This window comes from Aedes albopictus, chromosome 3, assembly GCF_035046485.1.
Source record: "Aedes albopictus strain Foshan chromosome 3, AalbF5, whole genome shotgun sequence".
NCBI classification, from domain to species: Eukaryota; Metazoa; Arthropoda; class Insecta; order Diptera; family Culicidae; genus Aedes; species Aedes albopictus.
The window spans coordinates 133,710,256-133,736,554 of NC_085138.1; the positions used below are offsets into that span (position 1 = coordinate 133,710,256).

The 26,299-nt window shown below is 40.4% G+C and overlaps 1 protein-coding gene across 1 annotated transcript; it reads right to left on the reverse strand.

The window, feature by feature from the left end:
* Positions 1-6: 6 nt before the first annotated feature.
* On the reverse strand, positions 7-24,298 carry LOC134291882 (interferon regulatory factor 2-binding protein 1-like). Its single transcript, XM_062860231.1, has 2 exons — positions 22,664-24,298; positions 7-11,614 (listed from the first exon to the last, which is right to left on the reverse strand). The coding sequence occupies exons 1-2, from the start codon at positions 23,373-23,375 to the stop codon at positions 11,517-11,519; spliced, it is 810 nt and encodes a 269-aa protein (XP_062716215.1). The 5' UTR covers positions 23,376-24,298; the 3' UTR covers positions 7-11,516.
* Positions 24,299-26,299: the final 2,001 nt, after the last annotated feature.

The following is a 26,299-nucleotide window of genomic DNA, read 5'->3' on the forward strand; positions in this document are numbered from 1 at the left end:
ATTGCCATTAGAGGACTGAAGAACAACAAGGTTGCTGGACAAGAAAGGGCATCGCCTGGAGTTTTGTTTACCAGGCTGAGTTTTCATGAGGGACGAAGGCGGCGTACGACTCAGTGAAGAAAAACGAGTTCTCTCAGATTATGATCGACCATGGTTTTCCGGCGAAGTTGATTAGACTGAGTTTTCATGAGGGACGAAGGCGGCGTACGACTCAGTGAAGAAAAACGAGTTCTCTCAGATTATGATCGAACATGGTTTTCCGGCGAAGTTGATTAGACTGAAATGTGCGTCGCTTGACGGATCGAAACCAAGTGTATGGGTTGTGGATAAAATTTCCTAATCGTTCGTAACCTTATAGACAGACTGAAGCAGGGCAATACTATGTCGAATTTACTGTTCGACATGACTGGAAGGAGCGATAAGGAGAGCTGGTGTGTAAAGAAACGGAACCATTTTCACGAGGTCGCATATGCTCCTGGGCTTCGCGGACGATATTGACATCATCGGGATCGACCGTCGGGTCGTGGAAGAGGCGATCATACCTTTTAAGAAGTCAACGTCGGTCCGGTTGTGACGAAGTAGTGCTAGGTGGCGAAAACATCAAAGTGGACGAATTTGTTTATCGTGGTACCAAAGAATAAGAATATCAAGAATGCCCACTCCGCTGATGCTCGGGGGGACACTACCGTAGCGCTATCTGCGGATGAAAGTGCAACTTTCATGCGGTAGTGTGCGTTACTAATTGTATGCGGATACCAAATCATACGCACACCGCCTTCTCTTATGATAAATCACGAACACTGTTACAGAGAGCTTCCACCTTGATACGCTTAGACGTTTACGTAGAAAAAGGCAAGAGATGGCATTCTTTCTATTTTTATTCTTTGGTGGTACTCTAGTAAAGTGCGCTAATGAGGTAAAAAGACGGATTGCGGCTGCAAACGAAGACAAAACACGCGTTGGGCCGAGACCGGGTCCGGGCTGGGGCCGAAGCCGAGACACGACGGGACTGTTTCGCTACATTCTTACTGCACACCGTGATCACCGAGCTACACAAACACAACAAAAAAATCTTGTAATATCACATCATTTTCGTTGCACATCAGTCGCGTCCAGCAATCGCTAGGACCGGTTTGATATGAATCAAGTAAAATTATGACATGGATTCGTACAATGATCCGTTGATTGTAAGATATTATATCCCTTACCTCTCGGCTATTTCACCGAGATAAATGATAGATGATAAATATGATACTGGTTCAAGGTTTCTGCTAGAACGGGTTTGTTGACATTTTTCCTTTTATTTTTATTAACGTGTATTTTAATTTAGGCTGATTCTACACTTATGGTTGATACTTTCCGGTGCCAACCAGGGTGTACATGGTGAGTGTGGTAATTATTGGTAAACGATGTAACCTAGTGAAATTACTGGATATTACAAAATTATTTGCTGTGTAGCATCGGCGCACCGGAAATTTATGTTGACGAAACTCACGCACACTATGAAGCGGTTGTCTTTTTTTTTTGTTTTTCCTGGAAGTTTGAACAATTTCACAATTCTTTAGATGAAAATGTAGCTTTATTTCAGAAAAGTTTTAGTAAAATTTCGATGTTTGTTCGATATCAGACAAATTCCTGCTTGGATTTCATAATTAGTTTCATGTGTAATTCCTCCAGGATTTTCTTTAGTGATTCCTGCAGGAGTCTGGAATTCCTCCAGCTTTTTTGTGATTTCTCTTAAAGTGAGACTCTTCTAGAAGTTTCTTCTGGAAACCCTCAAATCGTTTCCTATGGAATTTACTAAAAAAGTTAGTTAGTTTCTTTTGAGATTCTTCCAGAAGTTCTTTCTGGGATTTTTCTAGCAGCTCCGCCTGGGTTTCATCCTGGAGTTTTACTAGAATTTCATCTGGGATACTTTCATGAATAGGTTCAGAAATGTTCTCCTGAAGTTCCCCATGAATTATAAAAAATTTAAAGTTCACCGGAAATACCTCCAGAAGTAGCTTCCCAGATTTTTAACAGTTCAAAAGTAATCACTTCGGAAGTTACCGAGATGGAGTCCAGGAGTTCTCCACGGATTCCTCCATGGCACCACGGGAATTCCTTTAGAAGTATCCCAAGAATTTCTCCAGCGTTAGTGATGGAATCCCTCCAGGACTTCTACTACAAGCTACTACAACCAATAATATATGCCTCTCCACCAGTAATTCTTCCAGAAATTCACCTCCACCAGGAATACTTCCAGTAATTCCTCCTGGAATTCCACAAGAGAATCCTTCAGGAATTGTCCAAGGGATTCTATCGGGAATTTTTCTAGGGATTGCTCGAGTGTTTTTTTCAGCAATTCTTCCCGTTGGAATTCGAGTGTTTTTCCAGCAATTCTTCTCGTATTTTCTCCAGGAATTCCTCTAAGGATTCCTCAACAAATTCTTCAAGTTATAACTCTATGAATTCTTGCAGGGATTCATCTTGGAATTCCGCCATGAAATCCTACATTCAAGAATTCCTCTAGGCATTCTTCCAGAAATTCACCCCGGAAATACTCTAGGCGTTCCATCAGGAATTACTCCTGGAATTCCTCAGTAGTAAATCAAAGAATTTCTCTAGGAATTTCTTCATGGATTTCCCCAGGGACTCTTCCAAGAATATTCCTCCAGGAATTCGTACAGAAAAACCTTTAGGAATTCCTCCAGAAATTTCTACAGAAATTTCTTCAGGAATTGCACCATAAAATCCTCCAGGAATTCATCGAAAATTCCTCCAGGAATACTTCCTGGAAATACTCCGAGTCTACTCCAGAGATTTCTACAGGAATCACTCTATGAACTCCTCTAGATATTTCTCCAGGAATTTCTTAAGGAGTTACTCCAGGGATTCCTCCAGGTATCACTTTAGGAATTATTCCAGGAATTACTACAGGATCTCCTACAGATATTTTTCCATAAATTCCTCAAGGAGTTACTCCAGGAAAGTTGCAGGAATTCTTCCAGGAATTTCTCTAAGAATTTCCTGAAACCCTAGAATTAAAAAATTACAAAACTCAAGCTAAGATCAAAGGTTATGGTCCATATAAATTTAAAATTTTGTATGTTCCAAACGGAGGGCGGTGGCGTTGGTTTGTTGGGTGTTGGTTGTGATTTGGAAAATCCAGAAAAATGACCAAATACGAAATGGGATTTCACTAAACATAACCTATCTTTAGTAAGCCATCAAATTTTGGTTTCAAATTGAAGTTTTTGCGGAATATGAACGTTCACAAATTACGTCCAAGATTTTGGGGAGGGGTCTAGAAAAATGTGACAGTACGTGCATTAGGTTTAGGAAAATCGCTTGTCACAGGGGGAGGGGGTCTATAAATCTCGAAAAACGATAAACTGAATCTTTCCAAAGTGTCCAAAACACGATCCCTGCCAAAATGGTCCAACACCCTAATTTGATTGAAATTGCAGGATTTTGGCAAATTATGTCGACAAAGAAAGGAAAACCATATGCTTCATATAAAGTAAGACAAAAAAAAACTACTACCACAACTAGCCATCCGTTGAGTTATTTCAAAAGCCCCTAAAAAGGATGAAAATCGCAATCCGTTCACCATCCATGAAGAAAAAACACAGCCATCATGAAATACACCGTTGCCGCTGTGCCATCGAGTGCGCGCGCGAGTGACAATCTTGCAAAAACAATTCGACAACGTTGCATCGCCGTCGTCGTCCCGAAAAATCATATGTGCCGCTGCTGATGATGCTGTTCGTGTTGTTGTTGCTAGTTGGCCCTGGCTTGGTTGTGTATTCTGGGGTGCACCACCACCGACCACCACTCCACACCGACCAACCGACCCAGCCGATCTTCAGCATCATCAACGCGGCGCGCACGAATCGATTTAAACCGGTTTTTGTCTTCTTGTTCTTCGTTTGCCTAGTGTTCCACAAAAATAACTTGCACGCCTTTCTCATTCCACTTCGCCGTCATCGAGATCGAGCGGTCCCGTCCGTCCGCACCTACCTACACCATGAAACAACGCTGCTTATGTACCACGATAAGCAGCTGCCGAGAACACCCGTCCCGTCCGCCGTCGTCGGATTGAACACCATCGACGCAGCTCCACAGATGCGCGTGCCCCAGCCAAACTGGTGGTGGTGGTCGGTCGGTCGGTCGTGTACACGACCCTCTGCATCGTAGTATGGGTGGTAAAACGTGGCAACGTTGCGACTGGGTTGGAAAAATCCGCTCCATCGATTTCCACCCGCTGCCCGTCCAACGACCACCCCACAGGCGGTCGCATCACCGTCGTCAACTGGATGTGTGTGTAGGTAGGTGGTATGCCCAGGCTCAGACTCAGACCGGTTTCTGCGAACACGCCAAGCGTGCCTGCCTCCTATCCTATAGGCCAGTGTGTTGTAGAGCTGGGCTAGAGAGTGTAGGTAGGATTCGGATGGAAACCGCCTGGCCTGACATCACACGCAAGAGCGAGTTTTTTTTTCACTCAACCAACATGTTTATTTTCTGCTGTTTCTTCTTCTTTCTGGCGTTTATTCTCCGCCATTTGAGAAGTTTGCTTTTTTGTTGATGATGTGTTGGCTGAATACACATTAGTTTTTACTTTTCACGCGTTGATGTGTCTATGGAATGGTATCACAATCACTTGGACGGACAGGAGATTTTTTTTTTGCATTTTACAGCAGAACTAAAAAACTTTTCCTCCTTTTTTGTTACGACATCCCTATTGGAACACAGCCTTCTCGCAACTTAATAGTAATTGTGGTCTACTGTAGACAGTAGTCGGTAGTGGAAGTGGAATCCTGTAAATAGGTTCAGTAGAAACCTTTCGAGGAGTTCCCCAATTAATCTCTTTTTAGTAATTAGAAGAATCATTGAAGGAATTCCTATTGAAATCTCTGAAGAAACCTCTGTTAGGATGCCAGATAGAATTCCTTAAAAAAATCCACGAGGAATTCCTTTAAGGCTCAAATAACCTTCATTCAGTCATCAACAATCATCAATTATTCAAAAGCAGTTTTAATGCTCATAATCACAAAACCGTAATTGAAAATGGTTTCACTGTTACCCAGATGGTGACTAGAGTGAATCACACTACTGAGCGCTGCCTACAAGGTACTCTCCCAAATTTTAAGCCGCCGTCTATCACCGATTGCAAGAGAGTTCGTGGGGCAATATCAGGTTGGATTCATGGGTGAACGCGCTACAACGGATCAGATGTTCGCCATCCGACAGGTGTTGCAGAAATGCCGCGAATACAACGTGCCCACACATCACTTGTTCATCGATTTCAAATCGGCGTATGATACAATCGATCGAGAACAGCTATGGCAGATTATGCACGAATACGGAATCCCGGATAAACTGATACGATTGATCAAGGCGACGATGGATCGAGTGATGTGCGTAGTTCGAGTACCGTCTACCCCCGTTGGTTTGACCGCATCTAATCTGAACACTTTTTAATTTGACCCCCTCTAATCTGCACATCGTTCAAACTAAAAATGCTTCAAACGTCATTCTGCTCGTGGAACGGGGTGAAACGGAACGCAGAATCAAAACAAAACAGCAAAAAGGGTTACCATCAGTGTGTTTTTCGATGCCCACAGGGTTACTAGAAGTACAAATTAAAAAGAAACCCCGTTGGATTGCATGAGGTGTCGTTCAAACCAACGGGGGTAGACGGTATCAGGGATACTCTCGAGTCCCTTCGAATCTCGCAGAGGGTTACGGCAAGGTGATGGTCTTTCGTGCTAGCTGTTCAACATTGCGTTAGAGGGTGTAATAAGGAGAGCGGGGATTAACACGAGTGGTACGATTTTCACGCAGAGTACGGAACTGAAGACAAACTGCCATGGACCGAGTGGAATGGAAACGGCTACTATGTACAGCAGAGGCCACCCCGGCCTTAGCCTGATTGGTAAGGTAAGTAAGACTAGAGTGCAGTGATAATTTTTTACTAACATTGGTTGATATTTAAGCGAGAAAACTGCTTCTGATTTTTTGTTTCCTCTTTCTGTTCTGTTTTTTGTTTCCTCTTTAAAAAAAATGATCTGGGGGATATCAGGAGCAATTCCTGAAGAATTCACAGCAGAAATAGCTTGAGAAGTTTTAGCATGAATTCCAGCAGAATTCCAAGCAAGAATTTCTAGGAGAATCTGTGCAGTAATTCAGAAGGAATTCACAAGAGAAATTTCTGAAACAATACCAAAAGACATTCTTTTAGTATTACCAAGAGGAACCCCCGGGAAATCCAGAGGAAATCGTATAGGGAATCTACAGAGATAATCTGGAGGAATTTCCAGAGGAATTCTTGGATAAATGACTGGAGGTATTCATAGAGATGTGTACCAGAAATCATTAGATGGATCCCCAGAAAAATCCCTGGCTGATGAATCCCGGTAGAATTTCAGGAGGAATCCCAGCAGCAGCTTTTGAAGCGAATTGAATTTCTAAAAAAGTCCACAGTAAGAACCTCCCTAGATAAGGAGGAATTATTCGCAAAGAACCGAAATATTTCTATACTCCGATGACATTCTACACATAAGTGCGTGAAACAAAAGCGTCTTCGAAAACTTTAAGCCGCCGTCAAAGCGGTCGATAGATGGGCGAAGGGCGTGGGTTTTGCCATATCATCAATGAAGTCGTACGTACCTATTTAAAGCAATTCGCATTCTTCTGCCCGGGACACGACGGCATCACCGGGAACATCGAAGCTGACTGACTACCAAACGAGGCCAGAAATCGATGGGATATCCAGTGACACGGAAACAAAGATACAAAGTTGCATGACATTAAATGCGACACGTACAGGTAAACCATACCAGAGGAACGCAACTGTTCAACGGGCTTCAACATTGAAGAACTAACAACCCACACCAACCTGTCAATGTTGTGGAGTTGTTATGAATGTGCGGCATTTGATATTGCACTGTAGAAAGTTTAGTGAAGAAAGTGTAAAGAACAACTACAGCACAACAAGTCTACAAGAAGCTCTGGACAACGCGAAACAGGATTATTTAAGCAACTTTAAGCTAAGCATAGCATAGCATAGCATGAATACTTGCACAAATCTTGGATGGAGTTGCAAAGTTGAATATTTCCATTGACATTGCTGATGTCGCTACTATCTACAATGTCATAGATTCACTCAGCTCCACACACCTGGCCAAGTCCTTGCAAGCATTTATAAATCCCTTCATCAACTTAGAAAGAACCCAGAACTGAAGCATCTTCCAATAGATGAAAGGATGTTGAAAATAGCGAATTTTCAACTTATATGCAGTTATAAAGTAAATATACTGAAATAGAAATATTTATAAATAAATAATATTGGAAAGATCTCACCAATTGTTGTGGGGTTTTTGTGATTCAATGCCGATCATCTAATTGTCTTGATAAATGTTCTTCTCTGTAAAGAACAACACAATACTCGGCAAAGAACAACACAATACTGGATTATTTAAGCAACTTTAAGCTAAACGTAAATAATCATGGAATATTGTAGGTACTGTAGATGAGGAGATGATTTTCAAATACAATAGTAGAAACAAGGATTAAGAATTGGTTGTATAATGAAATTATAGTATTTAAGATGTGACACGAATGCACCATGGTTTCAAGTGTCGAAAATAAACGAACAACAAGGTACAAATGCCTGAATACACCCATAGAGGAATTCATGTAGAAATTCATAGAAAAAGTTCTGCAATTCCTGAATAGTTACCAAGAGGAATTCTCGGAAGAATCCCCGGAGGAATTTTTGTCTGCAAGCAGTTGAAGAAGATATGGAAAGGGAACCCCAAACGTTCCGAAAAAGGCGACAAACGTTGTCCAAGACCGACGAAGATGGTGCTCTACTATAAGCTCGGCACTGTAGTAAAGTCACTTTCTAGCCAACATACAAGGTATCCATAGAAATGGCCCAAAGCCTTCAATCAAGAATTTTTCCGGGCATACCTAATGGAATTCATCTGGATTTTTTTTTTTTGAGGATTCCACCAGTTAGCTTACAAGATTTTTACCCTGAAAGTATTGCACCTGAAATTCATTTATATAACCAACAAAATAAATATCAAAACTCCAGTTTGTACCAGTATAAACATGTACGCTGTGTAGTTTAATTCATCAGATAAGTGCCTCTGAATTTTATATGCCAATTTTGAATTGTACACCAAGATGCCTAATTTCTTTTGTCTGCACACATTTCTGAAGAAAATTAAACTTGTTATCGCCTGGAAGGTAAAAAAAGGTCTTGAGCGTTGTCGTTGAAGAAATACCCATCATTTACCATAACTTTATAAAACTGAAGAGATGATAAACCTGGGTTTGCTATAGTGGAAGAAAGGTCATCTTCTGAGTTTCTTACTGGATTCGGCTCAAGTACGAGACACTGAGGACGACCTTACAGTTGAGGTCGGAACAAGTATCTGTCATAGAATGCAAACACATAATTGGAATTAAACAGAACAGTATTTAACTCGATTTTCTTTTTACTAGAAAAAGAATTAGACGACACTATTTACTGTTTGATGGTGAGATCTGATCAACACATTAATGGTGTTCCAGTTTTATAACGAAACACGCCATAATCATATCAAAGATTTCTGGAGAAATATGCCAATAATCTTGACAGAAATATACAAACTAATTGCGGAAGAATCTACGATAGGATCTCACAATAATTCCGTGGTTTGGTCAGTAATCTGCTGCAGATGATAGCCAATCAAGAATTCCATGAAGACTTCGCAATAGCTCTTACAATAAATCTTGGTAATAGCTCACTGAAGAACTTGTCGAGAATTTGGTTTAAGATATTTTCAGAAATTCTTCCAGAACTAGACAATGATTTCAACGGTAACGCTCAAAGGTATCATTAGAGTCTATTGATATGTATGTTAAAACTAAACCGGGAACCTTCAATCGAGCCTTCTATTCAACTCGGGAAAACCACATAGACATTCATGATAAATTTATGCAGATATAGCAGAAAAAATATGATAAAAATCACGACAAATATCGGCCAATCTTGCAAGGATCTTCGAAGAAACACACGTCATAGATATTTCCCAGAAGAGTCATTCAACAATGCGAAGAGAAAGTCCATCACGGATCTTGATTCACAGAAGGTATTAGAAGTAATCCACTACACTTGCCATGAACTCAAAATTTTTGGTGAAAAAATTTCTACCGAAGAGTTCGCCCGAATTCCGTCGATGCCTAGATTTTGCTAGAATAGCAGATCTCACTAGATATCCACCCTGAAAGGCCGTCTCTAGGAACTAGGACCGTCTCAATAAGAATCTTGGAATACATCTTCCGAACATCAATAAAAAACGTCCAGCCAGATCCAAGGGAAAAAGGATGTGACAGGGATCTTGGAAGATATTCATCATGAATCTTACAATATACACCCGTTGATTTGCTTGATAACAATCACTAAATAGCTCGAATTGCCAGGTATTTCGATAGGTACCCATACAGCAATCAATGGTGAAGTGTTGCGAAACAATGAAAGTAGCTACTTTGTATTCTTAGTCACATTAGCGGGGTGGAGAATAACCCTTAAGAAACATAACGGAGTAGAAATATGTAAATTCAGACGATTTTATGATGTACGATATCATTTCCTCAAATTTAAAAGCGTACCGTGTAATCTGAAGTCACGTACCACTTCAAGTCGAATTGAATAAAAAAATATTAAAATCACTGAATGTAGAGCGATTTCTATCGTGTCTGAATATTGAAATTATTGTTATAGATTGAATTTTTCGTCCAACGTGTACTAAGCAGTGGGAACGTAGAGCCCCGAAGAACCCTCCTAAGCGTAATAGGTATTAATCATGTAGCTACTCTAATTTACTTAGTGTACCTAGTCCGAAAATTGTTACCGAAACAGGTTCATGCCGATGAAACTGTGCCCTAGTGAGTATGTATATTAGTAATGACATTTAACAGCACTGACTCAAACTAATGTTTTTTTTGTAATCTGTGCGGAAGGCATTCCATAATGCCTGGTTTAGACTGTTCAATTCAAATGAGCATTTGACTTGCAAACTTCTCAAGCATGTTCAATCCAATGGAATGACGTGTTTAGACTAAGCAAACGACATGAGTGTCCACTTGCATGCTCTTGAATGCATCTCAGTCGAAGAAAGTGTTTACATTGTTCAAGTCGTGCGGTGTGTAAGCAACCTGAATTGCATTCATTTCGTTTGACAGTTGACTTGAATTCAACTCAAATAAATCGCGTGTTTAGACAGGGCAAGTGAGATGATTTCGTTTGACTTGAATGAAAAAGTTCAACATGTTCAACTTTCGTTCAAGTCAAGTCAGTTACTCAAGTGAGAAGAACGGTGGTGTTTACACGTTCAGTTCGCATTCAATTGGACACTTTTCATTGACTTTAATCAAGTCACTTGTACCATGTAAACCAGGCATAAGAGAAGTTCAATCTCTCCGGAGATAAATTACTCCATGTTTTACCCACATACACACAGCAGAAACGTCGATTCTACAAGAATCCAACTCGAACAAAAAATGTCGATAGCCTCGACACGAGGGAACTTGTAGTGGTGTGGTAGCAAATTTAATGTTTTCCTTTCTATGCTTTTTTTTTCATACGGTTCGATCGTGATAAAATGGGTGATAAAACAGCGACGCGAATATGTATGAAGCGTGTTGTTGGTGGAATACATTATATGTGGCAGCTTCGAGTAGCTTACAATATAGGAATGTTCTTTCTTCCCTGATGAAAAAAGCACTCTTTTTTTTCTCCATTCATTATGGCCTTCTGGCGGAGTTTTTTTTCGGTATTGTACGTACTGTCAAATCCACCGTTTTTCGATTTTAGAATGGCAGCGAATACGGGTGCACCAGATATTTGCGAGAGAAAAAAGACGAAGAGTATATTATTAATCATCCGCGTTCATAATGAATGGGACGGCGGACAATCTAGGAAAAAAGTGCGACGTATGTTTTTCTTTGGAAACATTATGAAAAGATGAAGTGGAGGCACCTAAAATATGGAACCATGTTTCCCAAAGAATGTTCACTGAGCTGAAAGGCAATATCCGCAGGCAATATTTTCCGGTATTACTTGAGAGTGGATGTGGCAGTTTTCGGCGCCCTATAAATCAATTTTATTGGCTTAATTTGTTTCAGGGAGATGAATTTTGGGGAGCACTTTTCAGATACAAGCACACATTTCGTTCCACATGGCGATTAATAACAATTTTTAAACTTTTATGTGATATTTTTTCAACTGGTTTCAGGATGAATCATAAAGAAGGACTATGAAATTTTCGATTACTAAAGGCACATTTTAGAACATTCACACTACAACTGGCTAAGATCATGCACACGTATAATACAAAACCTCCGCGCGAATTGCATTGCAGTGGGGCCCAACACAATTCAGTGAAGGTACTCTAGAGAGGTATATTGAAAAGCGTAACTGAATAATGCCGGATAGCTTGTCAGTAGCGAATAAAAAAAAGCTGGACAGTTAGCACGCGCATCTAGGTGGGAGACATTTCGTTTGAAATACCTGAATTCATTGTTGCAACATAGTCGTTCGGTGCTACATTAGGTAATATCCACCGTTTGAGGTCAGTAGCTACAACAAGAAATGGGAAAAAGTTTGATTATTTAGCATTGTATCGAGTGGTTGGGACACTTGTATGATGGAACTGATGGATTTGATGGTATATAACATGACACACACACGCGGTACACGGAAAGAAGCTTCCCGACAGATCTGGTGTTTTGTTCCATTGTTCAAAAAAATTGAAGAAATTGAAGTTCTACGCTTTGAAATCGTGGGGTCGAACGAGCATAAGCGAATCATAAAGATGTTAAGGGTATTCAATTCAAACTGTGTATATTTATTATTTTATTTTAATTTAAGGTATTTTAAATTGTTGTGATGGAAATGTATTTACTGTATTTCACATGGAGAATGGAATAGATTGAAAACATTTTTATTACAAACATTTATGATTTGAACGAGAAAGCTGCTTTCGAAATATTAATTATATCGGTGATATCAATGGCGACTTCTTCAACTTTAAGTACTCTACTATTAGGTTATGCCACCAACATTTTAGAGTACTGCATTCTGTTGCATTAAGCACGCTTGCAACTGCAAAAATTAGTTTGAAGAAAGCTACATCAAGTAATAGTTTGAGAAACTCACAATTTTGTCCGACTTTTCTGCAATTAAGTCTGCATAATCTTATTCTTTTGTTGCAAGAGTTCAATTAGTTTTCAAACACATTCAAACATAGCCATTCGCTTAGCTCAACTTGAAACTATGTTTTGAAATAACCGAGATTCAATAACCTGCACTTTAATCGGTACTGTTGGAATTCAAAATTGTAAGTGCATTAATTAGTGGAGCGGACCTGGTTGGATGGTTAGAACACGTGACTATCACGCCGAGGACCTGGGATCGAATCCCACTCCCGACAAACTCACAAAATGTGAGTTCTTCCTTCGGAAGGGAAGTAAAGCGTGGGTCCCGAGATGAACTAGCCTAGGGCTAAAAATCTCGTTAACACTTATGTGGCCGGCAGGGTACCCGGGTACCTTTTTCAATTTCAAATCTCGATATTTTATTGGTTATTGAGACTAGGATGTTGGAACTCTGTTAGATCTTAGAACTCGTGAATATACATCTATTACTGGGGTTGACCAAATTTTAAAGTGAGGAGGGGCAGGGGGAGGGGCTCCTGAATGTTTTTATTACGTGGAAGGCCGGCAGGGTACCCGGGTACCCACGAAATTGAAATGATCATATCTCCGTCATTTTTTCATCGATTTTGGAAATTTTTAGCTCATTCAACTCAGAAACTCATCATCTATCGGGAAAATTTTTGGTTAGACCGATCTAATCACCGTGGTTTTTGGAAAATCCATATTTTTAGGAGCATGTCCTTATACCATATTGAAACCCACATTGTTAAGGCTAGGATATCTTGAAGTGTTTATGGTCAACCATGGCCTCACGGGAAGCGTGTTCCGAAATCACAGTTTCAAAGTCAACACGTTTTATGATTCCAGGCCGGTCAAATACAATATGCCAAAGCAATTTTACGATGCTTGGTACCGAAATTGCTACTAACCTACTGAAAATTCCGTATATTGTATTGTATAAAAACATGGATCCGGAAATCCGTATTTTCCGGTACCTATGGGGATAGGACTGGTCCAACCAAATACGATCTCGATAGATAATGAGTTTCTGAGTTGAATGAGGCAAAAACTTTTAAAATCGGTGGAAAAATCGCTGAGATATGATCATTTCCATTTCGTGGGTACCCGGGTACCCTGCCGGCCTTCTACGGGTGTTTTTTTTGCTGGCCACACTACGGTTAATAAAGATAAAAAGAAAAGTGCATTAATCAAACTATTTTATTGACGTTGATAGCGTTTCCAGAGCCGGACGCAGGTTGGCGGTCGGCAGTGGCGCGACAGCGATTTAATTATTCTGCGCCTTGGTTTTGAACTATTTAACTGAAAATTAGTACAATGATTAACGGATAGTTTACATTTGCGTGTTGCGTAAGAATCCAGTGACGTATTCTTTTTCTAATTTTGTAATATGCGGTCTGATAATTTAAACAATCACAGTATTTAGTCGTTCCCGCCGATATCGTGGTGGTTCACGAACTCTGAACAAAACTAAGTTAACCAACTTTACTTTGCAGATAATTATAAAACTCGTCGTTCGAGGCCAAACTAAAATAAAGAACAGCAAATTGAGTTTGGGATCCATGTATGTAACTTTTCAAAGATTGGTAAGTGCTGGTATGCAAGCAACATACTTGAATACTTATTACTGAACACATGTTTCTTTATTGGAATGGTATATGAAAACCTGAGTTCCAAACTCCTCACTGGGGAGAATTTAGCAGTAAAGCAGGGGTGATGTTAGGTTTTTTTTTTCCGATGTGTGATCAATTATCAGTCCTCTTGTTTTGTTTTCGATAAAAGAAAAAAAAAACAAGTTTCTAAGAAAATTAAACAAAAACTGTTTCAAAACCGACACTTCAACCCTCTACATCCCATGGTTGCTCTAGAGCACCATCGATTTTCGACGAACTCGAGACAAACGGAATTTGCTGAATGTGATGCAATAGTTTTTAATATATGTTTGCAAACTTTTTCGTTGATTTCGAAAAATTTGGACAATTTGTCATAACTTTTGTTCAAGCACTTTTTTTTGGAAACGCTTTTTTGACAAAGAAAAATCGTTCAATGTCGTGGGAAGGAAAGGGTTAATATTCTCCAGTAATGGGGCATGCACTACACTAAGGATACGCGTAATATCACAATAGATCTAATAACTGGTCGCAGTGACAGACCCGAAAAGGAATTTAAGAAATATAAAATAAATCCTGAATCAGATTTTATTTAAAATTTATTAAAGGTTTGTCGAAGTTATTATTGCCTAAGGAGTTTGCCTAAGTAACAAAACATATTATAACTTGAGTCGTATGAATTATCATAGCTTTGTCCATGGCTTTGTCAGAGCATCACTTGTTTTTATTCGTTTTATTATAACTCCAGCCAACAAAAACTTCACAAAGTATACTTGAGATACGTCACATAAAATCTAATATTAAACAACAAACACATTTTAAACTTAAGAGTCCAATTGTTCAATTCTGTAAAGAAAACAACAAATCGTTTATCATTGGCTGTGACGCCAATGCGCATCAGACGGTTTGGGGTAGTACGGATATTAACAGTCGAGGTGAGTCACTATTAGAGTATCTGTCTTCCAACAATATAGACATTTGCAATAATGGTGATAAACCTACTTTCTCAAATGTAATCAGACAAGAGGTCTTGGATCTAACACTGTGCAATGCTGCAATCTTTGACAAGATCACAAACTGGCACGTGTCAGATGAGATTTCTCTATCTGATCATAAACACATAAGGAGTGTATCGTAAAGTAGTTGAAAATGTTTACCATAGCCTCAAAAATAGTAAAATACAACTTTTGAGTAATTTTATTTTTAGAGATACTGTATAAATCCTTGAAAAAATAAATGGCTCCCATGATTTTCTAAAAAAAATCACTTAACTGAGTTTTTAATCTAGATTACTGAACACATGTTTTTAAAATTTTGCACACCTTCTAAAAAATTGAAATTGCGAAAAAAGTTCGATAATGTTCGAAAATTGTTAATTTTTTTGTGCAAATATACTAATCTCCAGAATGCTAATGATATAGGCAAATTATTTTTTTTTTCAAGAAAAATCTCCACTGCATTGTAGCGCAATTCTTAAAAATGAAAAAAGGCCATTTTTGAGGAACCCCTTTTTTTCACGCTCCCCAAAATCATGTTTACTTAAATTAAAAATACCTAAAATGAAAAATTCGCATTTTTTTAAATAGGGAATTATTTTTAGTTTATGGACGAGTAAGTAAGAGCAAAAAACGGAATTTTATAACCTTTTAAGATATTAAAAGCAGAGTTTCCAAGTTTGACCAAAAAATAGACGTTTTTTGGAGTGGACCATTTTGTAGATATTGGAGATTTTTCCATCGAAAATATGAATTTTAATAGTCGGTGTTGCATGATATGTTATGTGTATATAACTGTTAACAAGCATCAATATTTCCCAGATTTTTTATCGTACAAATTTTATTCGCTACAGATGTTTGAAATATTGAAAAATCTTAACAAAATACCATTTTGTGCAGATTTTTATTTTGTGAGGTGTATTCATTAAACCATATTTTGAATAATACTAAACCTTTTTAATTTTTTTTTTAAGCTGTTCAAAACTTAACTGTATTGTGAAGATTTCATAGAAGAACCGATATAAAAAGACCAAACCAGCTTCGAGATTGAGCATTCTAAACATTTTCAACTACTTTTCGATACACTCCTTAATCTTCAATTGGAGTGGTGGAGATTATTCTAGAACCGCATTTAGAAATCCCAGGTACACAAACTGGGATTAATATGTAGAATTGCTGAATACGCATTCATTTACAATAGGAGAAACTATTGATTCAACCCAAAAGTTGGAATCATTTTCTCAAAAGGTAAATGAAAGTATCATCAATTCCTTTAACAAAAGTTGTCCCACCATACAATCATCTTCTACTAGAGACGTGCCATGGATCGCCTTAGAAAATTTTCTCGTAAAATGTTCAATAGAGCGAAACAAAGGGGAGATTGGACTCAGTACAGGAAAGCCCTGACTGATTACAACAACGAAATACGAAAATCGAAAAGAAAATCTTGGATGCTGACATGTGAAAACGTTAACAGCACTCCTGTAGTTGGAAGACTACAGAAAACGCTTGCAAAAGATCATTCAAATGAATCGGGAAACCTGAAGCGCGACGATGGAGCTTTTACCAAAACTCCTCGTGAAACTTTAGATTTAATGATGGAAACCCATTTTCCAGGTTCGGTTCTAAGCGTGCATTCCAATGATACTATATCTCTGGAAGGTGAAGGATGTCCTAGTATAAACTCTTCGGAGTCAACTAGTACCGCCTCAGATTTAGCTGATGAAATCTTCACGAAGGCCAGAGTGGAAAATGAAATTAGATCTTTTCTGCCTTTTAAATCTGCAGGAGTTGATGGAATATTTCCAGCACTGATTCAAAATGGAGAAGCGGTGTTGGTTCCATCACTAATTGAAATGTTCAAGGCTAGCTTAAGATTGAATTACGTTCCATCAAAATGTAGACTTGTAAAAGTTATATTTATACCAAAAAAAGGGGCAAAGCATACAGGCCAATTAGTCTTTCTTCAGTTTTGTTGAAGACTATGGAAAAGGTTTTGAAGGATTTTATCAATTCTTCTTACATAAAAGAGCATCCCCTATCTGACTGCTAGTTTGCTTATCAATCTGGTAAGTCAACGGTTACAGCACTTCATTCGCTAGTAACAAAGGTGGAAAAAACGTTTTCAGCAAAAGAAATAGCTCTATGCGCCTTTTTAGACATAGAAGGAGCATTTGATAATGCCTCCTATTCATCTATGAAGCGTGCCATGGAGAACAAAAACTTCGACCAATGTATCATACATTGGATTTATACTGTGCTTGCAAAAAGAGAAATCACCTCTGAGCTGGGAAGTTCTTCTATAACAGTAAGGGCAACGAAAGGTTGCCCTCAAGGAGGAGTCCTCTCACCACTAATGTGATCCTTAGTTGTAGATGATCTTCTAAGAAGCTTGAAGGAAAAAGGTTTCGAAGTTGTGGGCTTTGCAGACGATATACATAGTCATAATAGTGAGAGGAAAGTATGACGATACTGTTTCGGAGAGAATGCAAAGGGCCCTAAACAATACACATTCATGGTGCATTAAGGAGAGCCTTAGCATCAATCCGTCAAAAGTTGTAATTGTCCCTTTCACTAGGAGAAGGAAGATCAACCTAAAAGCTTTTCGGCTTGGAGGGATACAAATTCATCCTAGTGATCGAGTCAAATACTTAGGTTTGATACTGGATTCTAAACTGAACTGGAATGCTCAAATTGAGTCCGTGATCGGTAAGGCAACACGTGCGTTCTGGTTATGCTCCAAAACTATTGGCAGGAAGTGGGGATTGAAACCAAAAATGATAATGTGGATTTATACTGCCATAATCCGCCCAAAAGTGACGTATGCTTCGTTTGTCTGGAGGCCAAAAACAAAAGAGGCTTCCACACAATCGAAGCTTGCGAAAATTCAACGTCTTGCGTCCATTGCTGTTACAGGAGCGATGAGAAGCACTCCATCAAAAGCTTTAGATGCGATTCTCAATCTGCTACCTTTGCACGAGTATGTGCAATTAGAAGCAGAAAAGGAATTGCTGAGTTTATGCCAGGTGATCTTGTAGGTCACTTGAGCATTTCACAATACTTCCAAAATAGGTAGTAATGAAAATGGTTAAAGACTGGATGAAACCTGTGGAGAACCATGATGTTCCTTACAAGTTGCACGAAACAACTCGTGCAGATTGGGAAGTCGGAGGTCCCACTGTTCGTCAAGGATCATTCAAATTCTATACATATGGCTCAAAAGTTGGAATAAAAACGGGAGCAGGAATCTACGGCCCTGGAATACAAATTTCAGTGGCGATGGCACTATCCTACGGTGTTTCAAGCAGAGATTCTTGCTATTTTGAAATGCGCAAATATCTGCCTTGAGAGAAAATACAGATATGCAAATATTTGTATTTTCTCAGATAGTCAAGCTGCACTAAAAACATTGTGCGCTTACAAATGTACTTCAAAGCTTGTCTGGGAATGCATTCTTTCACTGCGCAGGCTGTGCCAAGAGAATTCAGTAAACTTATACTGGGTTCCAGGTCACTGTGGTATTGAAGGGAATGAAATGGCAGACGAGCTTGCTAAAAGTGGTTACAATTTACAGTTTGCTGGCCCATAACCATTCTGCGGTATATCAAACTGTACAATAAAAATGGACCTGAAATACTGGGCTGAGCAGATGGTGATATCCAATTGGATGGATGTCAAAAATTGCAATCAGTCAAAACGATTTATAACACCAAATGCTTATAAAAGCACCGAGCAGGTATCACTTGAAAAATATTGGCCATATTGAGAATACCTGTCGTTTCTGTAATACGGAACGTGAAACCTCGGAACATCTGCTTTGCAGTTGTGGTGCTTTATACACGCGCAGGCAAAGATTTCTAAATAGTGGTTGCTTGCAACCCAGTGAGATCTGGTCTGCAGAACCTGGGAAGGTCTTGGAGTTTATCAATTCCATTGCACCTGACTGGGAGACGACGCGTCGTGGCAGTAGCTGATTATTTGACACATGGTTATTAGCTGGCTAGATGCGAATATCAAAACGGGACATGCCACAAAAGTTCAGCTATATAGGCCCTCCAGCTGATCCAGTCTCTCTAAAAAATGTGTGAATCGACATGTCTATATTGTTTCATTTTAGAGTGATTATTTCCCAGGCGCAAGAAATATTGTGCCGAAAGGTCAACAAATGTAAATCTAAACTTATATTAATCCTACAGGAGTATAGTAAACAAAAATTAAAAACCTTTCAATATAGTTTCTATATCCTGCTATCAAAATTAATTCTAAACGTGCCATTGCCATTTCCTCGCTTCTTAATTCAAACAAGAATCTGGAAAGTACATTAGCCAGCACGATCACCATTCCAACGAGAAAACAAAACTCCGAACAAGAAAATTCCGCTTTGTATCTGAATAACGGTTTGTTTATCGAACATGTTCTTCCGATTAGGATCATTCCTATGCTTCGCCAACAACCTACACAAACATTATAAAAAAGCAATATGTACAAATTCGATCGAAAAGAACCAACCAAAGAATGCAAAGCAAACACCACCAACATATCTACCATACAAACGGTCTGTCTGTCTGTCGAGTCTATTTAAAACCACAAAAGCTTTCGACGTCTGCTTCTCCTTGTTCCTCGTCGTAGGTTGTTATCTAAACTCTTCGTTGGCTCGAAGAGCAAGTAATCCAACTGCCTACATACTTTGTAGGTTTCAAAGGTTTTCTTCTCGCGCTTTTCGCTTTCGACATGGTTATATTTTTAAACCGTGCCTAATCGAACGCCGTCGTCGCGCGCCGGTATGCCGTCGAGAAATTTGTAAACACATCGTCATGTTTTCATGGCTCCCCGGCGGTGTACGACCTACGTTCGAGATCTCTTTATCTCTACGTCTGACGAGGTTCAAACGACGACAGCGACAGTGCGATCATCGGCCGCGACGACAAAGACGAAAACGACGATCCCAAGAGGAAGACCACATGTTCTTCTGATGTGCAGCAAGATGTGCAATCTTCTCTACCTACATACCTACCGAGAGCTATCTGTGTCTAGGTTTGGGATGTTTGAACCCGTCGTCCCAAACGCTCTTCTAACGTGAACTCTCTCGCTGCGCTAGATCTTGATTTGGGAAGCTTCCTCGTCTTTACACTGTAGAGTCTACAGAGATGTATTCTGTGTATTCTAGCCTCCGAAAGTGACGCGCGCTCTGTTGCCAACTGACGACGACCCCGACCGAAAGAGAAGGATGATCGACCGACCCACAGTTGCATACAGCTGCACGATGCAGTTTTTGAGATAAAAGGGAATGCGGTGAAGGGATGTGCGCTTCTTGCCGTGCCAGGCGCACCACGCCGATAGATTTAAAGGGAACGAACAAGGCGCAGGGATCAACCGACACGGGACCCGTTGCAGTGTACGAATGTGTAGGTTTCATTAATTGCATCGAATGGATTGCGTAGATGATGATGATGATGATCACAACGAACGAAACGGTAAATCGAATGTCAGCTGTTTCTGCTGTCTGCTATCCTTCCTGAGGAATGTAGCCGTTTGGATTTGGAACGAAGCGCGTTGAACGGCCTACCCTTGAACTTGCAAAAGAGTTGTGTTTGTGCGTTTGCATGGGCTTGTGCTGATATTTTGATGAATCAACCAATTAGGTTAATCTCATCGGCATTTTAATTGCAAAATAGATTTTTTAACTTTATTTGGTTTTTATACTGAATTGTTTTGAGATTGTAAACAAAATTATGTTGAATATCTGCAATAACTTTTTTCAGAAATTGTATAGATGAATTTTTAAAAATTCCGCCACGAATTCCACTGAGATCTGTTATTTTACCTGAAATGAGCTCAGAAAATGTATAGAAGAATCCTTCTGCAGAGTCACCTGATATTAAGAAGAATACCAACATTTTTCTATAGTTCTTTTTCTTTTCATACATTTGATCCGAAAGGGCTTCTCCAGAAATTTTGTTAAAAATTCATTCCACTCAGCATTCTTGCTAGGGATTACTTCAAGTTCAAGTGTTTTCTAGGTATCACTCCTAGAATTCGTTCCAAGATTCTTTCACGGATTCTTCCCGGGATTTCTTCAGGGCTGTATATCATGTGTTTCTATAAGGGATTCCTTCCGAAATTCTTTCAGGGGTTTCTCCCTGAACACCTTTACGGATTCCTCCCGGGACTCCTCCTTTCAGAGACTTCTTCCTAGGATTGTTTCAGGTATTCCTTTATTGATTCTCCCTGGGAATTCATCGGGAATTTTCGCAGGATTTCTCGGATTCTCTCAGGGACTCATCAAGCACTTTGTTAAAGAATCCTCCTGAGATTCTTTCAAGGGTTTCTTCAGAGATTTCTTCCGGGAGTTTTTCAGAGATACTTCAATGATTCTCTCAAGAATTTCTCCCGGTATTCCTCCAGGAACTTTACTCGGGATTTATTTTTATGGATTTTTTATGAACTTTCGATGATTTTTTCCGAGATAACTCGAAGATTGTTTCAGAGATTCCTTTCGATATTTGGGATTTCCTCCCAGAATTACTCCAACGATTTCTTGTGAGATTTGTCTCGTGAAATTATGGTATTGAAACTTGAATATTGATCATATGAAAAAAAAAAAAAAAATGTTAGATACATTAGGCGTCAACGAGGCAACTTCACAGAAATTCTAATAGATATACAGTCAGACATTATTTCACAAATTTCTTTATCGCTACTCCTGGGGGTGAATTCCGGCGCACAGTTTCTTCGAAGAGAAGAAATTTTCTTTCATTGCTCACCAGCAAGAAAATTTTCTTTTATTCGAAGAAAAAGTGCGCGGAATTCGCTTACTGAACTAGTAATTGCAAGCTACGAAAGCGTCACATCACCTTGATGTCTCCTGCGTAATTGTTCTTTACTATTCAAGAAAAATATGTGTTGAATACATGTATCCACCGAGGTTTGCCAAGTTGGAAAGTGCTGAAAAAATCGAGTTTTGCAACGAGTTTTATGCAATGATTTTTTTTCATTATACAATTCATTTCAGTTACATAAAATCATAATGCAACTCACATGAGTTGCATTATGAAACTTATGCAACTATTTTCCATTAAGCAACTCATTTCAGTCGCATAATGAATCAGTTAGGAAAAATGGGCCATTATGATACCAAAATGAGTTAAATAAAATAGAAACTATGATACTGAATTGCATAAAATCATTTTACATATACTTCTCCACTAAAATCTGTACCCATTAGAGAGCGGATTTTGTATTATGCCAATCTCTGTACCAGAAAGAGTTTTATAAAAGCAGCTCCTTCCTTAATAAAGGATTTAGAAACTTATCGTACAAGAATCTCTTCAAATTGAATATCTTACAGAGACAACGGGTTTTCAGTATGTAATTTTGACTTGAGGTTTAGTAAATCAAAATTGTTTCGGAATCTTATAAGATTTATCTTTCATGACTTTCCTTGGCCGTGAGGCATTGGGAGATAGGTGTGACAGAATGTTGGATCTACTTATTTCCTGTACATCGTCTAATTACCTGAACAGCACAAAGAATGTACAATTCAAAGTTTAACGTAAACAAAAAATATTCGTTCGATATTTCTACAACACTACCTGAGATATAATTTGAATGTCATCAAATGTGCAACACATTTTTGTTCCACATTGATAGAAAATCACAGCTTTTACACACTTCAAAACACCCACCGTAACCGAACAGAGAAAGAAAGTTTTAAGTATCTATGTAGATTCTAAGCGAAATTTAGAAACGATAGAGATCAAGAACCAAAACACCAGCGACAGAGGGGAAACTAAAGTATAATGTACATTCTAACTAAAGTCTAACCCGTTACAGCTAAACCCAACTTACCGGTCGGTTTGAAGGTGGCTGTGTCGAAGGATGCTGTCCGCACCGGGTGCTTGTCCTTGTAGCTTGGCTGCCGATCCGGAACGAACGGTACCGCCGGCAGGGATTCGCCTCGCGTCAGCGGCGGTCGCTGCTGAATGGCCACCGAGGGATCCTCGGCACCACGTTTGGCACTGCCCGTCGGCCCATCCATTGGACCGTGCTCGTCATCCTCCGGCGGTGGTCGTTTCAAATTGACCGAAAGTGCCGGCGGTACCTGCTGTTGTCTGTTGGGGTGCGGTGGCATGTGATGTGGCGGAATATGCTGCTGGAGGCGGGCCCCCGGACGGACACCGCCGCTAATGTCGTGTGGCTCGTGTTTCGGTGTGAAATCAACTAGCGTCGGCCCGTTGGGCCCGGCACGCACCGAGTAGTGATGGTGGGCCTGTGGAACGGACCGATGCGGTGGCATTTCCCCATTTTCATGGCCACCACCACGTTTGCCGCCACTGCTGCCACCTCCAGCTGATCCACTGCCACTTCCGCCACCGCCGCCACCACTGGCATGGATTCGTTTCATCTGTCGAGCCGTATCCAGAACCAGCTCGATCCGGTCAGCTCCCTCGTAGTTCACACATCCTCGACACACGGCTTCCGTGAAGTCGTGAATCATGGCCCACGGCATCCGGGGCAAATCGCACAAGTAACAATGTTGACGCTTCGCTTGAACCGACATTTTGTCAGCCTATTTATATCACCAAAAACAAATAGTTGAACTATTTCAACCAACAATAAAACTACCGCCTTAACACACTAAGCCAGTGTCACTTATTCACTCACTAAACTAATCGCAGCCCCATTAAAGTTATCCATAGCGAGGCAATCGGCTCTCATCGATTTCTATAACACTTGTTTTCGCGCCAACGATTAAAAATCCATACTCCGATTAAATCCCTCCGATGTAGGAATGTTTGCTTTTCTGTCGTCACTAACAAATCTTCCGTTATGATAACGATATTATCTACGCCTCACAAATTACGCTAGCAAACGTGTGATTCAACGTATTAATGATGCAATCTAGTCGTGGCCGTCTTCTTCCTATTCGCTTCGCACTCCTCAACTGAACGCGATTATCAGGCTCAGCAAGGCGCGCACTTTTGTTTTCACCGCAATTCCGGTAGAACACTGGGTATCCTCTATCAATTCCGGATCAACTAACACTAGTTTCCTATGGCGGATAGATCTTCCACTTCTATCCGCTCAACCATGCAAAACTTCTCTCCACTCCATAAAGAATCCCTCCTTCAGTGGATTATCGATTATGGCTCCTAGTCACCCTCCAAAATGGACACCACTCACAGGGTTCGAACTTAAAAAATTGCGCGCAATTCGAACCCAAATCAATCGCTAAATTCAATTACACAATTTCAACACCTCCTTAGAACCTGGGGTCCAAAGCGGACATAGAATAACTCAATCCGAATTCGCTTCCGACAAAGAAAAAACAGAAGAAAAAATTCTGCCCTTTTCCTCCACGTATAGCTCACAAACGACGAACGGGAACGAACGGAACGATGCGTTGTGCAGCAACCAACGAGCGCGTCACTTTTGAAACGAACGGTCCACTCCGGCTGCCGTGGAACCCTCTCGTCAATGGTTTGTGCTCTGCTGCTGCTGCTGCTGATGGCGTGCGCGTCGTCGTCGTGCTCTAGCCAAAATCAATAACAGCAACAATAGCAACAACAATATACGCAAGCTGCTTGCTTCACCCAACAAGAACAGCTAGACGAGTAGTGTGATCACGCTCGCATACATTCGTGGCGAACGGCAGTATGCGGTTGTGTTTGTGCGGCTATATACTACCGCACCGCCGTGTATTTTACGATGGTTTTGAATTGTAGTAACCACTAATAATAGCAACAGCGCCAGACCAGACCAGCAGACAAGGCTACTGCTGCTGCTGTCGTCGGTGATGTGTAGTGTAGCGGCACACGGTGTACCCACACAGGCAGAACCAACCAAGAGTCGTCTGCTGAACATTCGTATTGGAAAACGCAACACATGTGCACGCGACTTCGAGCAGTAAAGTGCAATTTCAATAGGGTGGTTCTACTAAGGATACTATGCACATTTTGAAGCAATTTTCTTCAATTTTTGCATGGACGCTGCCCATTTATTACGTAAGGCATTTTTAATGCTTTCATGCAATTCAGTATCTTAAATTCTGTTTTATATAACTTATATTGGTATCATAATGAACAACTTTTCCGAACTGGTTCATAATGCAACTGAAATGACTTGCATAATAAAAATAGTTGCATAATGCTCATAATGCAACTCATTTGAATTGAGTTCAAATGAGATGTAATGATGAAAAAATCATTGCATAAAATTTTGTATGGGACTCGTTGCAAAACTCGATTTTTTCAGCACTCTTCGTATTTATCCAACTCGGTAAACCTCGTGCTGAAAAAATATACTTTTTGCAACTCGTTACATAAATAACTACATATTACGACACCCCCTTCATTCATTTATTCATTAATTCAGCATTACATTACAATCATAGGGGGTGGAATCTCAGGTAAAATATTATCTCCTGGGCGCCCATTAAAAACACCACCCCCGGCGAAGACTGGCGCTCGAGCCTAGCTATTTAGCACTGTAGTTGGAGGAAATGCCAATGCAGAACCCGTAGCTTCCGGGAAGGTAAGTCCAGCTCCCTGGGTTAGTGGGTTGGTGTCAGTCTCTGCGAGCCAGCCGCAAAAAAAACTAGCACCGGAAAATCAACAAGAGAAGAATGCGAACCGATACCAATGGCGACGACCACAGCGACGAAAAGGGACTTGCGATTGGAAACTCGGTACGTGGAACTGCAGATCTCTCAACTTCATCGGGAGCACCCGCATACTCGCCGATATACTGAAGGACCGCGGGTTCGGAATCGTAGCGCTGCAGGAGGTGTGTTGGACAGGATCTATGGTGCGAACGTTTAGAGGTAATCATACCATCTACCAGAGTTGCGGCAACACACGTGAGCTGGGAACAGCTTTTATAGTGATGGGCGACATGCAGAGGCGCTTGATCGGTTGGTGGCCGATCGACGAAAGAATGTGCAGGTTGAGAATAAAGGGCCGATTCTTCAACATTAGCATAATAAACGTGCACAGCCCTCACTCCGGAAGCACTGATGATGACAAAGACGCATTTTACGCGCAGCTCGAACGCAAGTACGACCGCTGCCCAAACCACGACGTCAAGATCATCATAGGGGATCTAAACGCTCAGGTAGGCCAGGAGGAGAAATTCAGACTGACGATTGGAAAGTTCAGCGCCCACCAGCTGACGAACGAAATGGCCTACGCCTCATCGATTTCGCCGCCTCCAAGAACATGGCCATTCGTAGCACCTTCTTTCAGCACAGCCTCCCGTATCGTTACACCTGGAGATCACCACAACAAACGAAATCGCAAATCGACCACGTTCTGATTGATGGACGGCACTTCTCCGACATTATCGACGTCAGGACCTATCGTGGCGCTAATATCGACTCCGATCCCTACCTGGTGATGGTTAAACTGCGCCCAAAACTCTCCGTTATTAACAATGTACATTACCGGCGGCCGCCCCGGTACGATCTAGAGCGACTGAAGCAACCGG

Excerpts from the sequence above, each read along its gene's own strand:
- LOC134291882 (XM_062860231.1), bottom strand. The coding sequence starts at position 23,375 with ATGTCGGTTCAAGCGAAGCGTCAACATTGTTACTTGTGCGATTTGCCC. Across the intron at positions 11,615-22,663 it reads AGCCACCTTCAAACCGACCG|CTACTGACCTCAAACGGTGG; the intron begins GTAAGTTGGGTT and ends TTCTTGTTGTAG.